Source organism: Schistocerca nitens, chromosome 5 (genome assembly GCF_023898315.1).
Source record: "Schistocerca nitens isolate TAMUIC-IGC-003100 chromosome 5, iqSchNite1.1, whole genome shotgun sequence".
In the NCBI taxonomy this organism is placed as follows: Eukaryota; Metazoa; Arthropoda; class Insecta; order Orthoptera; family Acrididae; genus Schistocerca; species Schistocerca nitens.
Window position 1 is genome coordinate 580,827,429 of NC_064618.1, and position 25,421 is coordinate 580,852,849.

A 25,421-nucleotide genomic window follows, 5' to 3' on the forward strand; every position below is an offset into this window, starting at 1 on the left:
GGCAGAGATGCCAAACATCACCATCTATACTACTTTACAGAGAAAACAAGCCTCCGAACTCCACATTCTGTGAAGAGTCATGGATGTACAACCATTTAGCACCTAGTGGTAGTTTCACTGTCCTCCTATCCCTTTCCATAGATGCTCACAATAGGAGCACATGAACATTCGACCGGCTTCGCCATTTTCGAGATACTCGTTCACAGGTTCTGCACAATAATAATCCGCCCTTTGTCAGAGCCTCTTATCTCAATGGATTGCCCCATTTGTGGCCAACATCTTCACTAGAGTAATCCTCCGTCTGTGTCTGCTCTGCTTACATACTTTTGTTACTGCATCACATACCAGCCACCAACCAGACGGCATCCAATGTCGCAGTGGGCAATGGTCATAATGTTTCGGCTTATTGTGTATATCACTGTATGACACTCAGTTCAGGAGATATGATGTCATAAACAGTTAAATGCATGAAGAACTTGCTTTTGCTTACAATGGAGTGCAAATTACCAGACTATGTTCATCCAGTGTTTCTTAATTAGACCACTGACTGACTCCGAACAAACTTTAAGAATAATTTCAAACCTTTTCTAAACTTTTTCTTGCTTACATGCTTAATGTCATACATTTAGCACATTACCTCATTTGTAAAGTAATCAGACTTCAGAAGTTATTTTATACACAGAAGTTCGATTCTTTAAAGAATCAAGGGTTTACTGGCAATAGAGCACTCCAAGGGTACATTCCATTCTCAATATGTGTAAGAACCACATTACTTTTTAAAAGTTTTATCACATCCAACCTAACTATGATGTTTAGACAACATCTTCCTTGGGTCAAGCACACTGACATATTTCACATGCATAATGGCAACTAACAGAATAAGATTCCTAGTCATCAATATAGAAGGAGGTTTCTATGAATGCAAATAGAAAGAGTTTTCTCAGTGAGGGGCCATACTTTTCTTCAGTGAGTTTTAGTGAGTGTATCTGTGTGCATTTGCAGAGAGAGAGAGAGAGAGAGAGAGAGAGAGAGAGACTATTCAAAGTTAATAATGTTTTAAAATTGTTTTGTAGTTGAGGTAAAGCTCACCTATAATAAGTACACTATGGCAGACTAAATTTAATGTTTTGTAACAGCAAATACTATAACCAACATTAGAAAGTACGAGGTAGACGATCATATTTTAGCTATGTCATACAGAGATGGTGTATAAAATCATTAAGGCCTGTGATATATCTTTTTGCATGATATATCTTATTTAAAATGGCTGAAAGCAAGGGGAAAATATAACTAGTACTTTTTTTTCAAGAGGTCTCAGCTCTGCTGTAAGGCTTAATGATGATGGCACACTATTGGGTAAAATATTCTGGAAGTAAACTAGTTCTCTATTTGGATCTCTGGATTGGGACTACTCAGGAGGATGTTGTCATCATAAAAACCAAAACTGGTGTTCTACAGGTTGAATTGTGGAATGTTAGATCCCTTAATTGGGAAGATGGGTTAGACAATTAGAAAAAAAGGAATAGATAGGTTGAAGTTTGATAGAATGGGGACTGGTGAAGTGTGGTGGCAGGAAGTACAGTACTTCTGCTCAGGTCATCAATACAAAAATTGGACAGGAGTAATGCAGGAGTAGGTCCAACAATGATAAGAAAATAGGAATGCACATAAGCTGCTCTGAACAGCATAGTGGCTGCATTACTGTGGCCAAGATAGACAGAATGCCAAAATCCATACTACAAGTTTAAAAGTCTCCTGGCTCCAAGGATGAAGAAGACATTAGAAGACTGCAAAGACATAGTAAGGATAGTTCTGGCAGAACGTAAACTATCCCATCAACCACAAGAATCAGCTGCAAAGGAGTGGCCTCCTTATCACCCAATATCATCCTGAATTGAAGCAACTGAACTATACCCTTTGCCAAAACATTGATTAATGTCATCATAGACAGAAATAAGGGACATCCTAACCACAATCTTTCGACCCTTCCTAAAATGGTATTCCATCACCCTCCCTCCCATCATCCTAGTCCATTTCTATGCCATGCCCACTATCATTTCCTTGTGAAAGATCCAGGGGCAAGACCTGCCTGATTCATCCACATAGCACATCTTACTCCAGTCCTGTCATGGGCTTATCCTATCCCATCAGAGGCAGGGCCATCTGCGAAAACAGCCTTGTCATATTAGCTCTGTTGTCAAGTTCCACACAACATTTTATGTGGGCATAAGCACCTAAAAGCTATCCATCAGAAGGAAAGTCCATCGCGAAACTGTAGCGAGGAACAGTGTTAACCACCCATTGGAACAACTTTTGGAACAACACACTGCTGAGCATACTGTGCTCAAGTTGAATGGCTGTTATACAACCCATGTCATCTGGATCCTTCCCCTCAGCACCAGCTTTTCTGAACTATATAGATGGTAGTTATCCTTGGAAATCATTGTTTGCTCCTATAATCCTCCCAGGCCCAGTCTCTGCTCACCCACTGCCCCCACAATCTCAATCCAACAGTCTCCTCCTCCTCTGTCCAGTCACCCCTCCCAATCCACACTTCCACTTCATTTTCATTGCATACTGCACCTCATTAGCTACAGTGGCTGTGTGTTGCATGCATAGCCCATATACTTGCCACCACCCTCTCTCCCCATCCCCCATTCTTAGTCCGCACACCTGCTGTCTTCTACTGATTTGCTAGCTACCTGTCCGCAATCCCTCCTCCGGCTTCCTGCCTCTTTCTCCTTCTGCCCATCCCACCCCACCTGACATAACCCCCACCCCAGTTCACCTGTCGAAGTGCAATCCCAGCACTGTATGTCAAGCTGGCAATGTGTGTGCATGTGCATGTGGGTGGGTGGGGGTGTCTTTGTACTTAGTTTGCCAAAGGATTACTTCCAAAACATAGCAAAATTTTCGGCTTTTGTGTGTGCCTCTTGACGACTCAATATTTCTGCTATTCAGCGAGTGGTATCCTTTACTCATCAATTATTTACCAACACCAATTCATTATATTTACTTGTGTAGACACTGCATACACCATCAAAAGACATTTGTTTCAAAAATATAACCTGTAAGGATACCATAAACTTCTTCAGTTAACTAAAAAGTAATAGCTCAGATGGCTACAAAGAAGTGTGTAATATAATAGTAAAATCTTATGCTGACTTGATAGAATTCCTCTTAAGCTATCTTTGTAATCAATGACTTTGGGCATATATCCTGACAGACTTAAATAAGCTGTAACTACAACCACTTACAAAACTGAAGATAAGCAAACCACCTCCAACTGAAGACCTATATTACTCTTTCCCCTCTTTTCAAAAGTGTCCAAGAAAGTGGCCTGTGATAGAATATTGACTTATTTAACTAAGTAGAAATTGTTAGCTGCTTTTTCAGTGTGACTAATACAAGGCACATAGTAGAAAGCAATAACAGACCTGACAAATGAAGAGCTATCAGAGCTAAAAAAGAAAAATTATCCTGCTGGTATATTCTGCCCCCTTGCCAAACCCTTTGCTGTGATCACTAAAATGTTGTGGCATTAATGGTGTTCCTTTAGCATGATGAAATTTCAGCTTCATAACAGAAAGCAGAGGGTCTCATTAACACATGGTTATCCCGGGTGTGGAAATAACATCAGAATTGAGGAACATATATGTGAACTAACACAGGGTTTGGAACTGGGTCCACTGTTGTTACTAAAATACACTCTGTAGGGCAGGTCAAAAATGGTTTTGTTGCCTTATGATACAAGCACACTAATTAAGAGTCTGAACTCAACCTCAACGGACACAGCGTATATGATGACAGAAGACATCTACAAATTTTTCACAGCTAAAAATTTAAGTCATAGTTTCACAGAGAGTCATAAGTAATAATGACCTGCCAGCACAAGAAATATAAAGTAATGGTTATACACTAAATGAAACAAACAGTGTAAAATTCCTTGCTGTATGGCAAAATAATTAGTTAAAATGGAGCTGACACATGGTTGAACTAATCAAGAACGAAGTTGATTGTGTCATGTCTTTAAAAACATCTCTCCTTAGCCTTAAGACAGGAGTGTTGGTTTATTTAGCAAATTTTCAATCCATGTCGTGTTATGGAATTACTTTCTGAGGTGAGGCAATGCATCTAAAGTAAATAAAGTGCTCATTCAGCAGAAGCTAGCAGTAAGAATATTGTTTATAGTAGAGACTGTACAGCTTGCAAAAGCTTTTTAAAGTTCTTTGGATTCTTACACTCATATTCCAATATATTCACTCCTTAATGGTCTTTGTTGTCGACAGTAAAAATCAGTCTCGACTGAACTGTGGTTTGCACAATTACAATACACGACACAAAAATAAATTACATGTGGTATTTGTTTCCTTTTTAGGGTTCAGAGTGAAGTTATGTACTCAGGTGCAGAGGTATTTGACAAGCTCCAATCTAACATAAAGCAAGAAGTTGTGAAATCTGTACCAATTCAAAAGATAATTATAAAATACCTCATTAGCAAATCCTCCTATAAATTATCTCAAAATCTATGGTCAGGGACTGAAAAGTTATGTTAGCTACATGGCAAGTAGTAGTGTCTGTTATAAAGTTGCGTGATAAATGTAATGTACTGTAAATAGTATTTGTAGATGTAAGAAAATATTTTATTTGAAAAATGTCATTGTAATAAAGCTACAAACAGCAGATAAACAGTAGCTCTGAAGTAAAACTGAGGAGGCATCAGCTTTTTTAAAAATGCCAGTTTTCTTACTACTCTACTCAGTTAAACATAGACAGTGTGAATAGCATTAAGCCTCATAATGATAGTTTATTGTTCATACAGTATATAGAAAGCCTCCATGACATCCTTGTTTTATGTTAATGTACACCTTGACTCGTTCCATGTCACTGAAGGTTCCCCTTCTTGACGGGATCTACTGAAAATTATTAATTAATTCACGGACAAAGAAACTGTAACACTCTATCTCATCATCTAAAACATCAGGGCAACAATGTTTGCTCTAGTAATGTACTAACAAGTATTGTTAGCCCATTCATTGACAAATGCCACCACTTCATACAGAATTAAGCATTTCTTGTCAAGCACTTTCAGAACCTACATCTAGGTCAAAGCAGCTCACATCATAGACTGTGATATCTGACACACACACACACACACACACACTGCTCTATTGTTCCGCTCTATTGTATAAGACTGAACCTGGATCCACCAAAGGAGGTTCAGTGTTGATCTAAGATAGCAAGAAACATGCTTGGGAACACCGCAGAAATCGGCTATCAACCGATTATCCCACTTCAAATGCAGACATTAACCGTACATTGTAGATACACAGTACTTATTATCAAAAGTGTTGTGTTATGAGGACGGAGGAAGTAAACAGAAAAAGGACCAATCTTCGAACTTCTCCGCATACAAAAAAGATTTTTTGCTTGAAATTGTGTTCAGACAAAATAATGACACTATGGAATGCAAGAAAACTGATAAAGTTACTATGACCAATAAGGAAAAGGTGTATCAGTAACTTCTTCTTCTTCTTTTTGTAAATACTTTATTTGTGAATTCTGCACTCGTTGCATTGTAACTCCTGTTAGCTTCATTTTCTGTTGGTTTTGGGTTTTCTTCATAGAAAGATTTCTTCTGGAAGCTGCGTGTGATGCTTTTGTACATTTTAATATGCTGTGATTAAGCTCAGCACCTGAAATTGTTTGTATATTTAACGAAAACCACCAGTGATGATTACTAAATATCTCTGCACCTTTGCCACTAGGAGATATGATGGGGATGTGGGTGCAGTCCACAGTGCCTAAAATACCAGGAAAATGTGATATTTTATGAAAACCACACTGCATTTTCATCATGTTATTTCCTTCCATATGTATTTTGATGAATTCTTTCTTCAGTAAAGCAATGCAGGCCAATTCCTTGAGGACGATTCTGCAAACTGTTACTACATTGTTTGAACAAATTGCCAACCATCATCTGAAAGCTTCCTGAAGCATGAACTAGGAATGTTAAAAGTAGCATACATTTTGGAGTCAGTGGCTAGTTACTTTTCATCGTTTCAGCAGATTCATACTCCCTCAGCCTTAGTTCTAACAGCTGCGTACCTTTTTTTCCACCCAAGTTTAAATGATTTATCACTTGATTTAGAGAATGAGTTTGCCCTTTATCGTCCTCAGCAGACACATCAAATTAAGCAAACTTCTCCAAAGTACACGACAGGAGATAACACATCACAATTCACATAGCTCAAGTTTCTTGCACACAGAATGCTGCCCTTTGCCGTGGCCCAGAATACTTGGAAAATGGAAAGAGTGACATGGTTTCAGAATGCAGTGTTGTTATTATTATCTTTATGGCCAATACAGCAGAGAAAGTAGTAGCAAATCGAAAAAAATTCCTAGACTTGGACTGGATTTAACTAGAGTTCCTTTATATGAGAGACCAAAACACAAGCTTTGAGCTACCCAATCATTTGTACAAAATGTGCTTGATAAATAAGAACTTGCAAACAACTTGTGTGTAAGTGCTTATTTCTCCTCTGCTCATGCAGCTGCCACAGCTGTTTAGTCACTTGTTCGGGAGTTCAAAAATTAATACACGTTGTATAGTAATTGCTACTACAGCCGAGAGAGCACATTTATAAGAGATGTTCAATCATTATTGGCTGTTGTCAATATCAAATGGTTCAAATGGCTCTGAGCACTATGGGACTTAACTTCTGAGGTCATCAGTCCCCTAGAACTTAGAATTACTTAAACCTATCTAACCTAAGGACATCACACACATACATGCCCGAGGCAGGATTCAAACCTGCGACCGTAGCGGTCGCGCAGCTCTGGACTGTAGCGCCTAGAACCGCCCAGCCACTCCGGCCGGCTGTTGTCAATATCAACATACCTAACTGTTCATGACAAATATTTCTAATTTTCCTTTCATGCTGTTGTCGAATGTCTATAAAATGCCTCAAAATTAATTACAGAAATTGCAGGATGTCTCCATGAATTGTTATGAGATAAATTATTATCTGCACTCATTATGTACATAAATGGTAACTCCCTTAACCCAATCATATGCGGGGGAGGGGAGGGGGGGGGGGGGGGATCGGGCTTCATTAGTGTGGGAGTAGTATAGTTACATATTTAAGTTTTAACGGCAATTTCTTTATTATTTCAATTTGTATTCCACAAAACAAAAGCATTATTGTGCAATATCACTACATTGTAAACTGATGATTACATTTGGACCTGACTTTGACACAAGAATTTTTGGCACTCAACGTTGATCCTGCTTCAAGGCGATATAATCTGGGATTAACATTTATACAACCCAGATTTCTGAGTTAAGCTTGATCTGAGATCATTTTCTGTGTTAATCTAAGGTCAAATGCTTTATACAATTGGCCCTAAGTCTCAATGAAGCATAGTTCAATCTCTCAATGACATAATTATTTGGATTCATGTTGCTGGAACCTTTCTTCCTGTTTGATGCAAATTATGATCAAAATACCAATGTGCTGCCAACTATCACCAGGACAGCTAATTTAATTATGAAGATGTCTGAAGAGGAAGTCGTTGCTTCACAAAACAGAATTAGTTGCCCAGAAGACCTCTTACTTCTTTTTATGTGTAAATATTTGTAACCTAGTCACACACGACTCCATCGGTGTAAATTATTGCATTCTAACAAAATATCACACAACCTGGTTGATAGTGAATCTAAGAAAAGTTCATACTTTATTATACTGTTGGGCAGTGTGAAAGGCTACACAATCACAAAAGGAAAGTATAAGGACAGATATTGGTGTGCAGGAATTATGTTCAACAAATGAAAATGTTGCATTGTGATTGATGTGTGGGCACTTTTTGCAGTTATTTTACGACATTTTTTCACATTTCATTCCCTGTTGCTAATACTGAGTGGGCAGTATGATTAATGAACCATAGAGTCAGGGAGTTTGCAGCCAAAAACCAGGTAAGGTAAGCTGGCAGAAGGGCAAAGAGAGTCCCAGTTGGGAGAGGATTACCAAATCTAGCATTTGCATATTTAATTTACGCAATATTTCCTGCAATAAACAACCACAGGGAAGACTGATACCACTTCAAAACTTAAGTCAGAAGTGACAGACAGACAGTCACAATGAATGAGGTGAATGAAGTGAGGAAATTTTATTCAAGTTTCAAAGAGTGCATGATCCGCCTCAAGATTTTTATTTTCTGAAGAAAACAGCAAGTTTGATGTATGAAAAAATTTCTCAATTTTCTGAAAAGTGTGAATTAAACATTTACAATTTGTTTTAGAATGAGTTACAATCTAATTTTTCTGTACCTGCACATTTAATGTCCTAGAATTCACTTTGTTGTCATAAATTGGAGCCAGTAATGCATGGAGTGGCCTTGCGGAGGTCTTTATCCAGCAGTATATGTCAAATGAATGATGATGATGATTATTATTATGGTAACAGTGCATGTGTCTGATATGAATGCTCACTCTATGATCCTCAAATTTCACAGTTATCTTGTGAAACAAAATATGGGTTAAACAGTGATATTTTAAGGCAAAAAGTAAAATCAAAAGTAGTGGTTTAAAAGTCAAGTAAAATGACTGAAAAACATTTGGAAAAAAATAGTGGGCAGGAAAGTACTTTGTCACCACTACAGGTTACCACCATCAACAAAAGTGAGGCATGTTCTGCCAATGAACAATATGGCATTATGCAGCACTGAATATGTGTCCATTGTGTGTGATTATTTAAGGGTCAGACACAGTCAGCAGCTCATGATACGCATTCCAAACAATGAAATATGTGATGTCTACATTCAATCTTCAATTTCTGTGCATGAGAATTGTCCCCGAAAGAATCATTTTACAATCATGTATTGTATATATATAAGGGGCTAGATTACTATTCACTGAATAAAAGTATTGAACAGTGAATTGGAAGCCCCCACTCCCTCACACACACCTGATGCTGCAGTTAACTGTTAACTAGAACAAGTAGGTATCTTGGCTGGGATGGGTTGTGGTGTAATGGAAGGTGTGTAGGATTGGGAGGAGGAGGAGCAGGACAGGAGATTGAAGGTCATGTGAATGAGGAACATGCATGTATTTACGATGGAAGATAGCAAGCATTAATGCAGGGAGCAATGTAGAAGGTCTGCAGGGTAAATTTTGAGAAAAATAAGTCTAGGGGGAAGATGTTGAAAAAGATGAAGGAAACACATGGCATTCAAAGTAATGTCAAGTATAATAGTGATAGGACTGTGATACTAGTGTGGTTTCAGGAGGGTGGAACGGGGTACGTACGAAAAGGGGATAGGGCGCAAGTAGAGTGTGATAAAACATGTTTCACAAAGCCCAAAACCTATTTCCACAAGGTCTCCTCACCACAGAATAAAAACAGATAGCTATGCCATGCAAATAAGTAACAATTTAAGATTCAAAGGTCCCGAGTTCGATTCTTGGTCTGGCACACAGTTTTAATCGGCCAGCAAGTTTCATATCCGTGTACACTCCCCTGCACAGTGGAAATTTCATTCTGGACTTGAAGATTCAATTAGTATGATGTAATGATTTCTAAAATATATCTGGACAATGATAAGAGACTAACGCACATTTTCTCTCTCATGGTTGGCTCAAAGGTTCTTGGAATCAGTCACAGTCATGGTCACTATCAAGCATCTCCCTGTCCAGTAGCAGGCACAGCTTTAAGGCCAGTTGAATGAAGATGTCTCTGGTAAAAATGAAATGAATGGTCAAGAGAAAGAGAGATAAAATATCAAATCATCAATAATTGTGTTTTCCTTGCTCAAAAAATTATGTTATGTACAATCATGTGTGAAAAATACATTTAATATCCAGACTCTGTTTGCAATAGAAGCTTCATGTATATTAATTCAGCTTGCATGAAATATTTTACTACACACTCAAATAAAAGAAGTCAATTTTAAATGTGTACTCCGATTATTCCACATAGTTGTACTCTGTATATTTATGTGACATTCAGATCTGTTTTTTGTTATTTATGTTATTGAGATATTAACAAGTTCTACAGGTACACCATCACCATAAAACATTATTAAATAAGTATTAATAGTCACCATGAACAGTTAGAAGATGCCATGGTGGTATGGTAATGTGGGAATTACATATGGTTAATTTCTGCACCAGAATCACCCCCAATGCAGAACCAGCATTAAGATACAATACTGATGTCTGTGCGTAAAGGACTATCTGAATGCATATTAATATTATTTGACCCTAGCAGTGAATCCCAAGTTGACAACTTGTGATAAATTAATAAATTATATCAAATATCCCACAGAAAAAGACCAAAAAACGTCATATGAACAAGCTGTATTTTCTATTGAAATGAGAAAGCTTATTCACTGAAATGAATGATTTATTGTCAAAGAAATGTGCATGGAGTATGTTGTTTCAGCTTAATAATAATAATAATAATAATAATAATAATAATAATAACAACAACCCATCTCCAATAATACACCTATAAATCACAATTAGTATGCAAATAGTAAAGGTCAATTGGCAAGGTTGGTATGAATAATTGAGATACTCTACGCACTGCCTCCCTCTGTGAGTATAAGCACTAGTGCTATCTGACTGACTATCTTAAGCGACAGTGATTGTGAACCATTGAACTGTAAGATTGTGCTACATGCATTAATTGAACAACTGTTACAGCAAATCGAAAGAACATCCCACAGAGGGTGTAAAGCAATATGGAAAATAACAGAAGTTGAAGACTCAAACTTTCAAAGAAAATTTAATTATATCACTACAGAAAATTCCCGAAGTGCTGGAGCAGCAAAGATGCTGACTACAGACAGTTGCCCACCATGACTGAACCCCCTGCTCTATACTGCAAAATCTACAAGTCTGCAACCTGGGCAGCCACGCTCAGATTCAAACACTGGACTCTGACTCTATTGCTGGACCTAAGCAAACTCTCTCATCTTCATACCACACTGCCCCATGCGAACTGAAACCCACTTTTTCCAAAAACTCTCTACATGGAGCACATAAAAAAAAAAAATCAATCTAATTGCACGTGGCAGGATTTCACCAAGCCAACAGCATAATCAAATACCAGCACAACACAGCTTTCCTCCATGAGACAGGCAATGATCACTCCTCCAATAGCGTGGCTTGCTGCCAAAAGTTACTCATGCCCCAAGTATGTCTTCTGATGTCACTATCTGATTCCAAATCATGACACTTATTTTCAGTGTGTGTGGGAAGTCAATTGGCACAAATACCCAAACATCTCAAAAAATACATTAGCTGCACTGATGGCACACTATCGAGCACCCATCAGTGTAAGAAAGTTTCTCCCCCATCATGGAACAATTTACAAAGTACCGTCACATCGAGTGATAAAGCCTGAAATTTGTAAAAGGCATTAGGAACAATATACTGGAGTTCATTAACAGCAGGACACTGCTCGAGGCATGGTGACTCCCCGTCACCGAGGGCCTTCCGCAAGCCTCTCCTGTAAAGTGAGAGCAGCGGCTAGCCCTCGCACAAGTCCTGCCATTGTACCTCTAACTGGATGCTTCCACCTATCACAATTCCAGCCCATTAAGGTGGCCTTCCCCACACAGTAACAACAAAACAGATCACAAACTTTCAGTCAACAGAAAGAAAGAACTGTCACCCCTAATTACTCAGTGCAATGAGATACTGAGACAAGCAGTATGCTCTCTCTCAACCCACTTTATTAAACATCATAACTGCCCTAGCGCTTCCCTATTTAGATAAAAATACATTAAAATGTACACATACTCATTAATTCAATTAATTAAAATGAAAGGAGACAAGCTCTCATGACTTTCCGTCTTTCACAATGAGCAATTCAGTTATAACTTGTCACAGAGTGATGTACTTCGGGCAAGTGAGGGACTGTTCAAGTTCATTAGGGTTACAAGTTCATAGTATATAGTTATCACCAAATTATCACCTTCTACTGAGATCACAAAGTTGTCCATGTATGCAGTCTTGTTTATAAGTGGCGCTACGGTGGGAAATGCTATCGTACACTTGTCGGCAAGTTCTCTTAGTGTTGCAGAAAGTAAAAATGGGCTGAAGGTCAGGCCGAATGGGAGTCTGTTAAAACGGCAAGTTCTCTTAGTGTTGCCGAAAGTAAAAATGGGCTGCAGGTCAGGCCGAATGGGAGTCTGTTAAAACGGTATTCTGTTAGTTCATCCGTCGTTTGAAGATTTCCTGTTTGATCCTGGCTAATTTTGAACCAGAAGAATCTGGTCAAGTCTTTGTCCTTTTCGTTCAAGGTTAATTGAAGGAAAGCTTGTGTGATGTCCGTGACGATAGCCGTAGAATATAGTCTGAAACGCAGTAAAATTTCCAGAATCTCTGGTAATAGGTTCGGTCCTACTTCTAATACCTCATTCAGAGAAGGAGCACTGTTTTCGTGAGATGAAGCGTCAAAGACTATTCTCCACTTAGTGGTTCCATATTTCTCCTTTCTCACTGCATGACGAGGGAGATAAAATCGCTCCTTTCCTGAGAGTGGGGTGGGAGCGACCTCTACTTGCCCCTTCGTAATGTAGTCTAGCATAAGATCGAAATACATTTGCTTAAAGGTGTCTTGACGTTGAAATTTTTCCCTAAGGTGCTTGAATCGTTTTTCCGTGATTGGTCTGTTACTCGAAAGCACTGTATGTTGTCTTTTGGGAAGTGTAACCACTGCTCGATGATCTTTTATAGAGAAAGACGCTCTAAACTCTTCAAGAAGTCTTGTATCCTTGTTGTTCACAGGTAGATCCTGATCGGCAGTAATCCCTATAGTTTCCAAGTCCCAAAAGCGTCTGAAATCATTGTCCGAGTGCAGAAGAGATCGGTCAGTCTGAGCAAAATTTGCCATGGTTGCATGCACACAGGCTTGTGACTTGTTACCACTAAGTATCCAGCCAAACAGAGAAGGAACTAACACTAAGGTTTCAGAGATGCGTATGGGCGAATTGTGCTTCACTATCTTCCAATACAAATCGCCTCCTACAAGAATCTCCACGGGAAGATCTTCTGTTGAATCGGTTTTCGGATCTGCTAGCGTAATCTCACGGGCATCTGGTAAACTCTTTATATGTTGTGGAACCGAAGGCTGGTGAGAAATAATGTGACTACTTTCGAAGGCAGTAAGTGGCACTGAAGAATTCTGCCAAAGCCCCTTCATATTAAACTGAACAAACCCGTGGTGGCGTGGGCGTGTAGGGTTTGATTCAAAGGAACAAGCGGTTAGTTCTTGTCGGTCTACTGTTTGCAGTTTCAGATCATCAATCAGCGATTTTGCTATGTAGCTGGACTGACTACCTGGGTCCAGTAGACATCGCGTTGTCCTGCTCAATCCTGTAGGTCCTGAGACGCATACTTGAGCTGTCTAAAGGTACGTGTATCTGTGGGGAGCGGCAGATACAATTCCCACGGAAGTAACGTATGTCTGACCCGCAGGACTCCTAATATCCTTACGTTCCTCACAAATGGACTTATGATGCAGTCTTTTACAGTTAACACACCGAGCCTTTTCTTTCTTTTTGCAATTTGAGACTTTGTGTGCACGTCGAAGACAAAGAAAGCATCTGTTTGCTAGTTTCAATTTATCTATTCGATCATTAACGGGTGCAATCTTCTTACAGTCTTGTGCCCAATGACCGCAAGATTCGCAAAAGACGCAGAATGGTTCCTTTACGCTGGTAGCCTTCGGAATCGATCTTTTAGATTTCGCGTGTACGTGAAGTGTGGACATCTTAGATGATAAAGTCGTAACCCATTTAGCCTGTAGCAAGAACAGACTTGCTCCTATGAAGAAGGTGACGATCGCCTCGACTTGAACTTTTAGCGGCAGTAGTTGGGACTAGACTACTGTGTTACTTTTGCCGTGCAACAGACATTAAAATTGCCCATGCGATATTGTGGACGGATTCTACAATAACACTAAGTTGGATTCGCTGTGATCCTAATGGATGGAAGACCTTTGTTTGTAATCGTGTAACTGAGATACAAACACACACAACTCCCATGCAATGGAAACACTGCTCAGGACCAGACAATACTGCTGACCACCTCTCACGTGGTCTCCTCGGCTACCAAATAAATTCTCTGGATATTTGGTGGCATGGGCCGCCTTGGCTTACACACCCTCCTGAATGCTGGCCAAACAATACTCCAACAACGGTACGACTTCCTCCCGAAGAAAAGAGGAAGATATCTATGCCAACCCGCCTTTTGAACTTACTTAAATTCAGTTCATACTGGAAGCTCATTCATATCACAGCATGGACTCTCCGCTTCCTACACAACATTCGTCAGAAGAATAAATCTTCAGGAGAACTTACAGCCACCGAATTATCAGCTGCCAAAATGTATTGGATTTGAGTGGGCCAGAGAAATTCCTTCCCCAGCGAATTAAATGCACTTCAGAATAACTTACCACTGTCAAAAAGAGTCAAAAATTGCACGATACAATCCTTTCGTAGAAGATGGACTGATACGTCTAGGAGGTCAACTGCAGTGCACTAGCCTAAATAGGTAACAAAAACATCCTGTACTCCTTGACGGTTCCCACCACTTCACACAATTGGTTATTCGAGAGACACACATCCGTCTCCATCACTTTGGTGTTCCTTCTGTACTATCTGAACTGCGAACCGAATTTTGGATCCTTAGAGCTTGTCAGGCCATCAAAAGAATCCTACACTCATGCCTCGCATGCAAGATCTTGAAGAATCCACGAGGGCAACAGATTGAAGCACCGCTGCCACCTCAACGAGTTTCGCCTGCCAAACCATTTGCTGTAACCGGAAAAGATTTTGCTGGCCCATTATTCATCAAAGTGGGGAAGGAAACGCACAAGTCATGTATCACTCTTTTCACATGTGCTACCACACGAGCTGTACAGCTTGAACTCTGTACAGACTTGTCAACGGACAAGTTTCTTATGGCACTTTAGCGATTCGCCGGAAGACACAGACTACCCCACACGATATATACAGATAACACAAAAACATTCCATGCCACGAATATGGAACTAGCCCAACTTTGGAAGGCATTAACCACCACAAAAACTTATCAGTTCCTCGCCCACTTGGAAATTCATTGTCTCCCGGGTTTCGGCACCAAATTCTTATGTCGTGAATCACAATAGAGCAGCAATTAGCAGTCTAACAAACTTTATTTCATAGTCACAGAACATACAATACAACATGTCAAAGATACAGTGTCCTAAGACTAAACAAACAGTCTCTCACTTGCCCGAAGTACATCACTCTGTGACATAACTGATTATTTCCTATAGCTTAGGTTATACATAATAATTTAGTATCCAGTGACAATATTATAAATAAGGAATGTTTGTAGCCAATGTTGGTGTAAAGCTATGGTGAAATAGTTCTGATAGACACCTGTAAAAACTCTGAAAATCATGTTGTACCACTATCGCCTGAAATGGAAGCCTTTATTATAGTTTCCTATTTCAATAGTTAATAATCGTCATCAGGATGATGATAGTACAACAGGATTTTCAATTTTTTTAAGTTTTTACCTAAGCATATTTAATTTCAAAGTTTACCTTGGAAACAAGGCAATTAGTAATATATGCAGTGAAAGGTGAATATCTGCCAGGATAGGAAACAAAATGAAAATGATCAGTATTTGTTTTTAAATATATTGCTTTTTCTTTCTGAATTTTTGAAATTAAAAACCCTCTAACATTTATTAAATTCGGTCTTCTTTCATTATCTTGTTTCTGCAATTATTGCAACTTCACTTTTCAACATTTACAATAGTAAACCTCTTCTTAAACAATAATACATAAGTATTTTATTATCTTCTATTATTATTATTATTATTATTATTATCTGCTGTAAATAACTTCTATCATTTTTAAATAGTGATAAACGTTTATTACATGTCAGTACAGATATGTGGTTTGAGAAGTACCTAAGCTCCTACTAAACCACAGTAAAAGTTGTACATAAAATTTCTTTGTTCTTCATTTATATTGTTAAATGGCTCATCCTGGGTTTTACACAGAAACAGATTACTCTTAAAGTCCTCCTTGGTAATCGGTATGGTGTTCGTAGCTCCAAGCAGCACCTGGTGTGACATGGGAATTCCTACTGCCTAACTCAATATGCTGCACGTTACCCGAGGGGTACCTCAAATGAATAATAAAAATACAAAACAAACATTTGATGATGCAAAGAATGTCATCTACATGTAAACAACAGTTTTTGTCCCATTTAATTATTATTAAAATTATAATAAAATTAGTTGTACACATGAATGATCATTTATAGATGACAAGGGTACAAAAAGTTTCTTCGCACCTCTAAGATTTACGAGAAAATAGATAAATTATATTTATTCTAATTCTGTGCCCTCAAAGCAATCAGCTGGAATGGTTTGATGGCTGCTCACAGACACTATTAAAGAAGAGCATAACACATTGTTTAGACATTGGAACTGTACTTTCTTAGCAGATAACTATGGGGTATTCAACGTGCGCCATTATGTGCATCAATGCAAGATGGTTCAGATAAATTGCGACAGTATTCACAGGTGCGATTAAAAACAAATACGTAAAAATATATCATTCAGATGAAAAAGCATCTGCTTGAACAAAGAAGACTGTTAAAAGACTCAAAGCAATAAGATCACCAAGAGGATACAGTAATTAGATAATAGTTTGGATCGTACAGTTTACAAGCTTAAAAAAATGAGCTCCCAATCCACTATACTAGGACAGATGTTATTGCTGTTGTAGCAGAAAGGGGTATGGTATTCAACATAGAATGAGCATTTCAGATGTGAGTGCACAACCCTGCTTGATCATGAAAACACCAAAAGGCACTTGGTGGTGGTGGTGGTGGTGGTGGTGGTGGTGGTGGTGGAGGTGGCGGCGGCAGGTGTGGAGGTCGTACTTTCAACCAAGGTAGGCAGTAGGATGGATGATTAGAGCAGAAGAGTGATCACTACTGAAGCAACAATGACATTGACCTGAGACACGAAATATTGAAGAATCTGATATGTAGCTATTAGTTTGTTTTAAAGTTGAAGGGTGCTTTGTACTGTAGATGTGTACTGCAAGAACTCAAATCTATACAAAATTTTCAGTCTGGTTACATGTATAAAACTAGTTATATGTTCAAAATGGAAGCAAAGATAAAACTTATGCTCAAAACAGTACAGAATCTTGGTGAAACCAGCTGTTGAAGAAAATTACTCTTAAGTTCTGGAAGTTGATTTCATAATGATTGAATTAGAGAGAGAGAGAGAGAGAGAGAGAGAGAGAGAGAGAGAGCTGGCAATGTACGTTTATGTACTTGTAGTAGTGGCTTCTTGCATTTTATTAGTTTACTGCAAGATGTGACAGCAAGTGGATAGTTATTTCGATATCTGGCGGTAATGCAGAGTTGCTTAGTGATTACCAGTAGCCTCTGAGACTTTAAAGAATAGAATTCCCATGTATAAAACAATTGCAAACATCTGATTACTTTACAAGTGAATTCATGTGTTAAATATTTGACATTATTGAGAAAAAGTTTAGAAAAGGTCTGAATTTACACTTGGTGATTGTTGAAAGTTGCTAAGTGCTCTCATTATAAAACACTGGATAAGTCTGTATAATTTGTGCTCCATGCAATCATGTCTCCTGAACTATTTGTCATACACTGATATAATTTTGCAAGTAAATTCAGTGGTATATGTGGATACTATCTGCAAACTGTGTTGTAAATTGAGTCATTAGTAAATAGTAATAAATAACTGGGAGATGAAGGAGCTTGCACAGGATAGATTAGCATGGAGAGCTGCATCAAACCAGTCTCAGGACTGAAGACCACAACAATAACAACAACAACAGTAAATAAGTAATAAATTAAAACATCATGTAGCATATGGTTAACTTTTCTCCTTTCGTCATTCCGTATAACGTAAAATTTATAGAAAACATCAAATAAACATTAATTACAAAAGTAATAAATTTACTAACCTTTTTGCCTGTATTCAAATAAACGTGGATCTGCTTTTAATGGAATCAGTCCTAATCTATGGGCCAAAACTTCATCCTGGATAATACTTGTATTGTTGTATACAAAAACCTTTTCAATTGCCATACTTGGAACCTAAAACGTGAAAGGCCAATTAAAAAGTGACAGTCTTTGCAGCTAAATAAATATAATTAATCTGATTGATCTGGTTGTACAGTAAAGTTCTAGATATGATGATAAGACCAAGTGAGCTCATCAGCAAATCACAAAGCTAACAGAAGGGCCATCCACCGACAGTGTTTCACTTCCACTAAAACAAGGTAAATAACAAGAGCAAACACAACAACCTAAGTCCACACAAAACAAGATAAATGCACATCAAAAAAAGTAAGTGTGTGTGTGTGTGTGTGTGAAACATAAGTCAACTAAAACATGACACACTGCGATCTGCATGTCACAAGCATTGCATACTTGAGGGCCTTCTTGCTGGAGCAAGAAGCCATGCATCATGTGGCTGTGTCCCATGTGAAGCCAAGTGAGAAACACCTTATCTCACCTGTGGCTGGAAGGAGCTACACCACCGTCATGTTGTTGACTTTACTAACTGCAGTTGATGTCTTCCAGCTATTCATGTTTTCAGCCAGGCATAACTCTATACCTAAACAGTGAGGTGACAGCATACAAGAGGCCAGCGCACTGGGCTATCTCATTAGCACTACACACCTCCTTCGCTGCTACATCTTTTCCCTTAATAACCACATGCCCAGCAGACTTTGTAGCAGAGAAGTGTGTCCGGGATATTCTAGACTATTTTGTCTGCATGCTTTGAAGATAGTGAAGGACACTCAGGGAGATGGTGCAGATGAGGAATTTAGCAGTCTCAGCACACCTCATCTGTTCCATAGCCCTCAAGATCATGTACAATTCTGCACCATAGTGATTTCTTTAGATAGATGGAGCTTGAGGACATGATCAGAGCACACAACACAGCAGCCAAGGGAGTCCTATCGTTTAGACCTGGTTGTAAATGTATCTATTTAGTACTGGTGCTCATTTAAAAGGTCATAAAATATTGTGCTGCTTAGCCCCATCTAGCAGGGTCAGTTTGTCGACAGTGTAATACACACCACCAAGATCCACACTGAGAGCAGCTAAGTAGCTGTCAGGTCTCTAATGCACAGACCAAACAATGGTTAACAATTCGCCTCAAGGTCTTTCCTAACCAGTTAATTCATGTTGTGTTTCAATAACAATTGAGGGATGTTTAGTCCTTCCCTGTTTTGAAGAGGGGAACCAATACAGCCTCCCTTCATGAAGTGGGACATTTTCCTGTCTGCCATATTGTATTAAAAAGTGCTAGAAGGATTTTTCTCCAAGTTGCCACAGAATTCTGTGCTTGATTTTGTTTTGACTGGGTGCAGTATCACGAGCCTCAATTCCAGAAATCATTCCGATGGCTCCCCATACTTGTGCTGAGCTGGTAAAACAGTAAAATGTTTATTGGCGACTCCATGGAGTGCTGTGTGCACAACGACCATATATGTTAAATTAAAAGGAAGATCAGCGTTGGCCATAATACTGATGTTTTATTGATAGCAGAATCGATTTTCGATCACATGGTGATCATCTTCAGTGCTGTACAAATTAAACTCAGTCACTGGTATCAGTAAAATGTGTTCAGGAATCCCCACCACAATCTCTTCTTCATATCCTTTATAATACAGTGCCATTCAGCCCTTGACATCCAAAGAGCTGCGCGGGTTTCTGCAGTAGGTTAGCGCATGAACCTGCGCAATGCCACCTGCTTGACCCTAATTGCAGAGTGGCAGTCTTCATTCCATCAAGGCACAAGCAGTCTTCACAGATGCAACAAAGACTTTGGAAAAGTCTGCATCATCAGCTTGATGGATCCTTCTGTTCCTGGACACTATCTCCATGCTCAAACACAGCCAGTCAACTGCACATCGTCTAGTTGGCTTATTGAACTTTGGTGTCTTACTACCAGGCGCTTTTTATTCTTCAGATGCATCCACATGAGGAAGAGGTCACTGGACTGCAGATCACCAACCATTGACTTCTGAGCAGCATTGGTAAGGGCAAGAGAAAGCATGGTTGGATCTATGACAGAGAATAGAGCATATCTGTGGTGAATGGCGTGCTCTGTCCCGTGTTCAGGAGGCGTAATGCTTCTGAACAGATGAGATTCTCAACAACTTGGCCCAGGGGACAGATGGTCATAGATTCTCATGACACATTAAATGCACAGAAGTCCCTGCAAAGCACGAATGAATGGGTGAGCAGCTTAATAAAACCACTGAGAATCTCAGTAACAATGTTGTTATTTGCGGGCATTCTGTTATTCAATATGGCACATATCCTATTGCAGCAAATGCTACCATGTTGGTGTTGAGGGGGAAAGATGAAGAGCATCATTCTCCACTGATGAATAGAAACATATCTCTTCTCATCTTCCCGAAGCAATGAATGCTCCATTAAATTTCAGGTGTGCAGCCGCATAAATTCCACTTCTTCTACACTGAAGCACCAAAGAAACTAGTATAGGCATGGGTATTCAAATACAGAGATATGTAAACAGGCAGATACAGGACTGCATTCGGCAACACTTATACAAGACAACAAGTGTCTCGTGCAGTTGTTAATCGGTTACTGCTGCTACAATGGCAGGTTATCAAGATCTGAATGAGTTTGAACTTGGTGTTATAGTTGGCACATGAGAGATGGGACAGAGCACCTCTGAGGTAGTGATAAAGTGGGGATTTTCCTGTATGACCATTTCACGAGTGTATCGTGAATATCAAGAAACTGGTAAAATATCAAATCTCTGACATCGCTGAGGCCGGAAAAAGATCCTGCAAGAACAGGATGATGAAGACTGAAGAAAATCGTTCAATGTGACACATGTGCAACCCTTCTGCAAATTGCTGCAGATTTCAATGCTGGTCCATCAAAAAGTACCTTGGTGTGAACCATTCAATGAAACATCATCGATACAGGCTTTCAGAGCCGAAGGCCCACTTGCATACCCTTGATGACTGCAAGACACAAAGCTTTACATGTTGCCTGGGCCCGTCAACACCGACATTAGACTGTTGATGACTGGAAACATGTTGCCTGGGCGGACGAATCTTGTTTCAAGTTGTATCAAGAGGATGGACATATACAGATATGGAGACAACCTCATTAATCCATGGACCCTGTTTGTCAGCAGGGGACTGTTCAAGCTGGAGGCTCTGTAATGACATGGGGGGGGGGGGGGGGGGTGCAGTTGGAGTGATATGGGACCCCTGATACGTCAAGATCTGACTCTGATAGGTGACACATACATAAGCAGGGGCATGAATTCTTCATGAATTTCATTCCATTTACTCAGTTGAACAGTACCTATGCCTCGCAGACAGGTGGATGAACAATATACACAGATGTCAGTATTTGAGAAAGGACATGTAGGTGGTCTTAAAGTTGGAGTAATCAGCAAATTGCTCAATGTTTAAGTAGGAGCGAGAACACTATTTGACAATGTTGTCAGGAACGGGTGAACCATGGCTGTACACAGTGCCAAGAATGAAGCTGCCGACCTACGGAGAGACGACAGAATTAGGGGAGCGAGTGATTGTCTGAGAGGTACTCACTCACAGGCAGAGATTCATCATTATCATCAATCCAACGTGCAATTGGTGCTTCAGTAACCACAATCACCATTAACAGGCAGATCATAGAAAGGGGACTGAGCTCACAGTGCCTCTTGTGTCAAGTACTATTGATCTATGTACATCAATGAGCCCAGTGAAGGCAGACAAATTGAGCCTGCAACCTCATTGACTGGGGAAGTGTTATCTTAAGTGGTAAATCAAGCTTCCAATTGAGCTCCTGTGACCAGGAACGATGTGTCTGGAGGTACCCTGGACAGCGGTGGGATATCAACCTGACTGTCGCCTGCCATATGGCTCAACACCAGAGATGATGGTCTGGGATGTCGTTTAATTTCATAGCGAGACCCCTTGGTTGTCATCCATGGCACCCTTACAGAACAGCGACATGTTGATGATGTTGTATACCTTTTTTTTGCGCTCCATGGCAAGCAATCCTGGGCTTATACTTCAGCAAGATAATGCCCATCCACACAAGGTGAGAGTTTCTACTGCTTGTCTTCAAGCTTGTTAACCCTACCTCAGCCAGCAACGTTACCATATCTCTACCCCACTGAGAACGTTGGGAGTATTATGAGCAGGATCCTCAAATCAGCTTGGGATTTTGATGATCTAATGCACTAACTGGACAGAGGACAGCCAACAATTCTATCAATCAATGCCAAGCTGAATAACTGCTTGCACAAGGGCCACAGGGGGACCAACACATTACTGACTGCTCAATTTGTGAATCACTTTCTGTTGAATGAATCATGCTATATTTCTGAAACTATACTCATTTGTTTGTCTGTACATGTACATCTCATCTATGGATGTCTATCCCATTCAGTTAAGTCCTTTGTGGTAAATCATATCTCTCTCCCCCCCCCCCCCCCCTCTCACTCTTACCTTGGAGTGTATGTATGGGAAATGGATAAACGTCCTAATCTCCTTCACCTCCTTCCTCTCTGTCCATGTCTGCTCCCCCCCCCCCCCCCCCCCCCCGATCCTTGTATACTACTATAGCAAATGAAACCTTGATTGGGAAAATAAGTCACTTAAAAGAAATGGGTATGAGAGGCCTCTTCTGCTGCTGGATCTGTGAGAATAGTTGCTTCAATGACAGTATTTCACAGAGTTCTATTTTGTGAACCGATAGGATTACAAAATTTCAGATGATTGAGATTCCATTGTAGTATTCTAATCATAAGCCAAAAAGCCATAAATACAACTTTCCTGTTCCCTGTCAAAACCAGCTGCGAGGAAGCAAAGAAAACACATAACTGAGTATAAAATGTGTTTTAAAAATTATAAATAAGGAGAAGGAATATATATGAGAGAAACGATTTGTCTAATGCTTTAAACACCCTGATATATTGGTTAAAACTGACTGCGAGAAAGAAAATAAAGCCATTCCTTTACACAGCAGAGCATTTTATTTCTTGCAGTAAATATGGAAGAAATTTTTGCTGACATCTTTTCCATATTAGCCTATATCCTTCCAAATGTTTATTGCAGTATCGTGTAAAAATTTGAAGTAAATTGGTCAATAACTTTTAGAGATTTTTGGTAACAATGTTAAGCAATGAGTTTTCTTTGTATAGTAGAATAGATGTATCATCCTGGAACTGATGGATGAATATCAGCTTATCTACTACCTAAAAGGACCTTGAGGAATGGTATTGATTTGTTACATTCAAAATCTTCTGTAATTTTCTTTAGACAATAACACCAAACATACCCAATGAATATGATAAGTCTGGGATCTTTTAGATTTAATATACAAACATCAGCGAAGGTATCAGGGCTTTTTCTGGACAGCAGACTATCCTGGAGTGAACACATTATTTGTAATCTTACAAAAACAGATAGAGCTCTGAATATCTTACATGCTGTAAGTTGTGTGGTGGAGAGCCAAACTGGACACACTATCTGTTGTGACTCGCCGATCTTTCAAAGTGCTGCCGTGCAGTTACGCAGGTCCTCTACATGCGGCGCTGTCTGCCAGCCATGCAGCAGCAGCGCCACATAAGCGGCCAGCCAGCCAGCAGCCGCTAGACTTGGACTCAGTTATGAGTTGACTGTTAAAGTGTATACACGTCTTACTCTGTTTACTTGATCTGTGCCTTTCATGTATTACATCTTCCTTGAAATATATTTGTTCAACTTGAAGTTATAACAATTGGCAACGAGGTAGAGATTTTTCTTTTCCATCGTTGACCCACATGTTTCCATGGCTACTTTAGAGCAACTATTGCAAGGTCTCATAGAGCAAATGCTTCTCACAAATGAGATTCGTGATTTCGTCACGGCATCAAATGCGGGGCGTCTCTCGTCGTTGCCTCTACCTCCTTTTCCTCCTTACGATGAGACAGTAGAGGACTGGTCTGATTACGAAAAATGTCTTCGACAGCATTTCTTGGCATTTCATGTTGTGGACGAACAAACATGTCAGTCTCTGTTCCTTTCACGGATTTCACCTGAAATGTATCGGTTTTTGTCACAATTGGCGCCTTTGAAAGATCCTGTGTCTTTGTCCTTTGCTGAAATGTGCTCACTTCTGTCCATCTATTTTCAAAAGCAAATGCATGTGGTAGCCTCTCGTGTTGCCTTTTATCATTGTCAAAAACAACTGAATGAATCCTATCATGCTTGGGGTGCTGAACTTCATGGCCTCAGTAGAAAGTGTCAATTTGTTACTGAAGTTCAGAAAGAATCCTACGCCGATTCCATGGTACGGGATGCTATTATCCGATCAGTGCCCGACAAAGAAGTTAGGCAATGTGCCCTTCAGTTGGCAAATCTGACTCTAGATGAAGTCCTATCCATCGCTCAGTCTTTTGAAATTTCTCGCACCGCTGGAGCGCAAATAGAGGCATGGGGCGATGTCGGGGAAATACAACCTCTGTGCAATGTTGACAAAGCGTGTGTCATTCGCACTGTTCCCATATTTGTGGTCGATAATAGTAACGCGGAGAGTCTTTTTGGTTTCAATGCCTTTCGCGTTTTTGGGTTCTCCATAGAGGACTCTTGTCAATATCATCTCTGATGCTATTCCTTATGCTCAATTGGATTCCTTGTCGACAACATTTTCATCCCTTTTTTTCTCCTGGGTTAGGCCGTGCAAACAACTTTGAAGCTCATATCACGCTCAAATCCACTGCTCGGCCTAAGTTATTTCGGGCTCGGCCCATTCCTGTGGCCTTTTGTGATCAGGTCAAACAGGAGCTGGATCGTCTCACTGCATCAGGGGTCTTGCTTTCTGTCACTTCCAGTGAGTGGTCCTCTCCTGTCGTCGTTGCTAAGCCAAATGGTGATATTCGTCTCTGTGGCGATTTCAAAGCCACTGTAAATGCTCAATGCCTTATCGACACTTACCCTATGCCTCAACCTGAAGAATTGTTCACTAAACTTGCTGGAGGCCAGTACTTTTCTAAACTTGACCTGTCAGAAGCTTATCATCAACTTCCTCTCGACGCTGCTTCCCGGCAGTTTCTGGTCCTTAACACGCCTTTCGGCCTCTATCAATACCAACGATTGCCATTCGGGGTTGCCAGTGCCCCTGCTCTCTTTCAGCGATTCTTGGAACAATTATTGCTCACTGTCCCTGGGTGTATAAATTACCAGGACGACATTGTTGTCACTGGCTCCACCACTGACGAACATCTTCAAAATCTTCACACACTTTTTCATGTCTTACAGACTGCCGGTCTTAAGTGTAATCTTCAGAAATCAAAATTTTTTCAGACA

General features: G+C 39.8%; 1 protein-coding gene across 1 annotated transcript in view; it reads right to left on the minus strand.

The window, feature by feature from the left end:
* The window catches only part of LOC126259912 (DNA-directed RNA polymerases I and III subunit RPAC1), a 186,417-nt gene that overhangs the window by 65,062 nt on the left and 95,934 nt on the right, over nucleotides 1-25,421 (minus strand). The window contains exon 4 of the mRNA XM_049957002.1: nucleotides 18,027-18,159. Coding sequence (XP_049812959.1) covers nucleotides 18,027-18,159 — 133 coding nt within the window. The remainder of the gene's footprint in view (nucleotides 1-18,026; nucleotides 18,160-25,421) is intronic.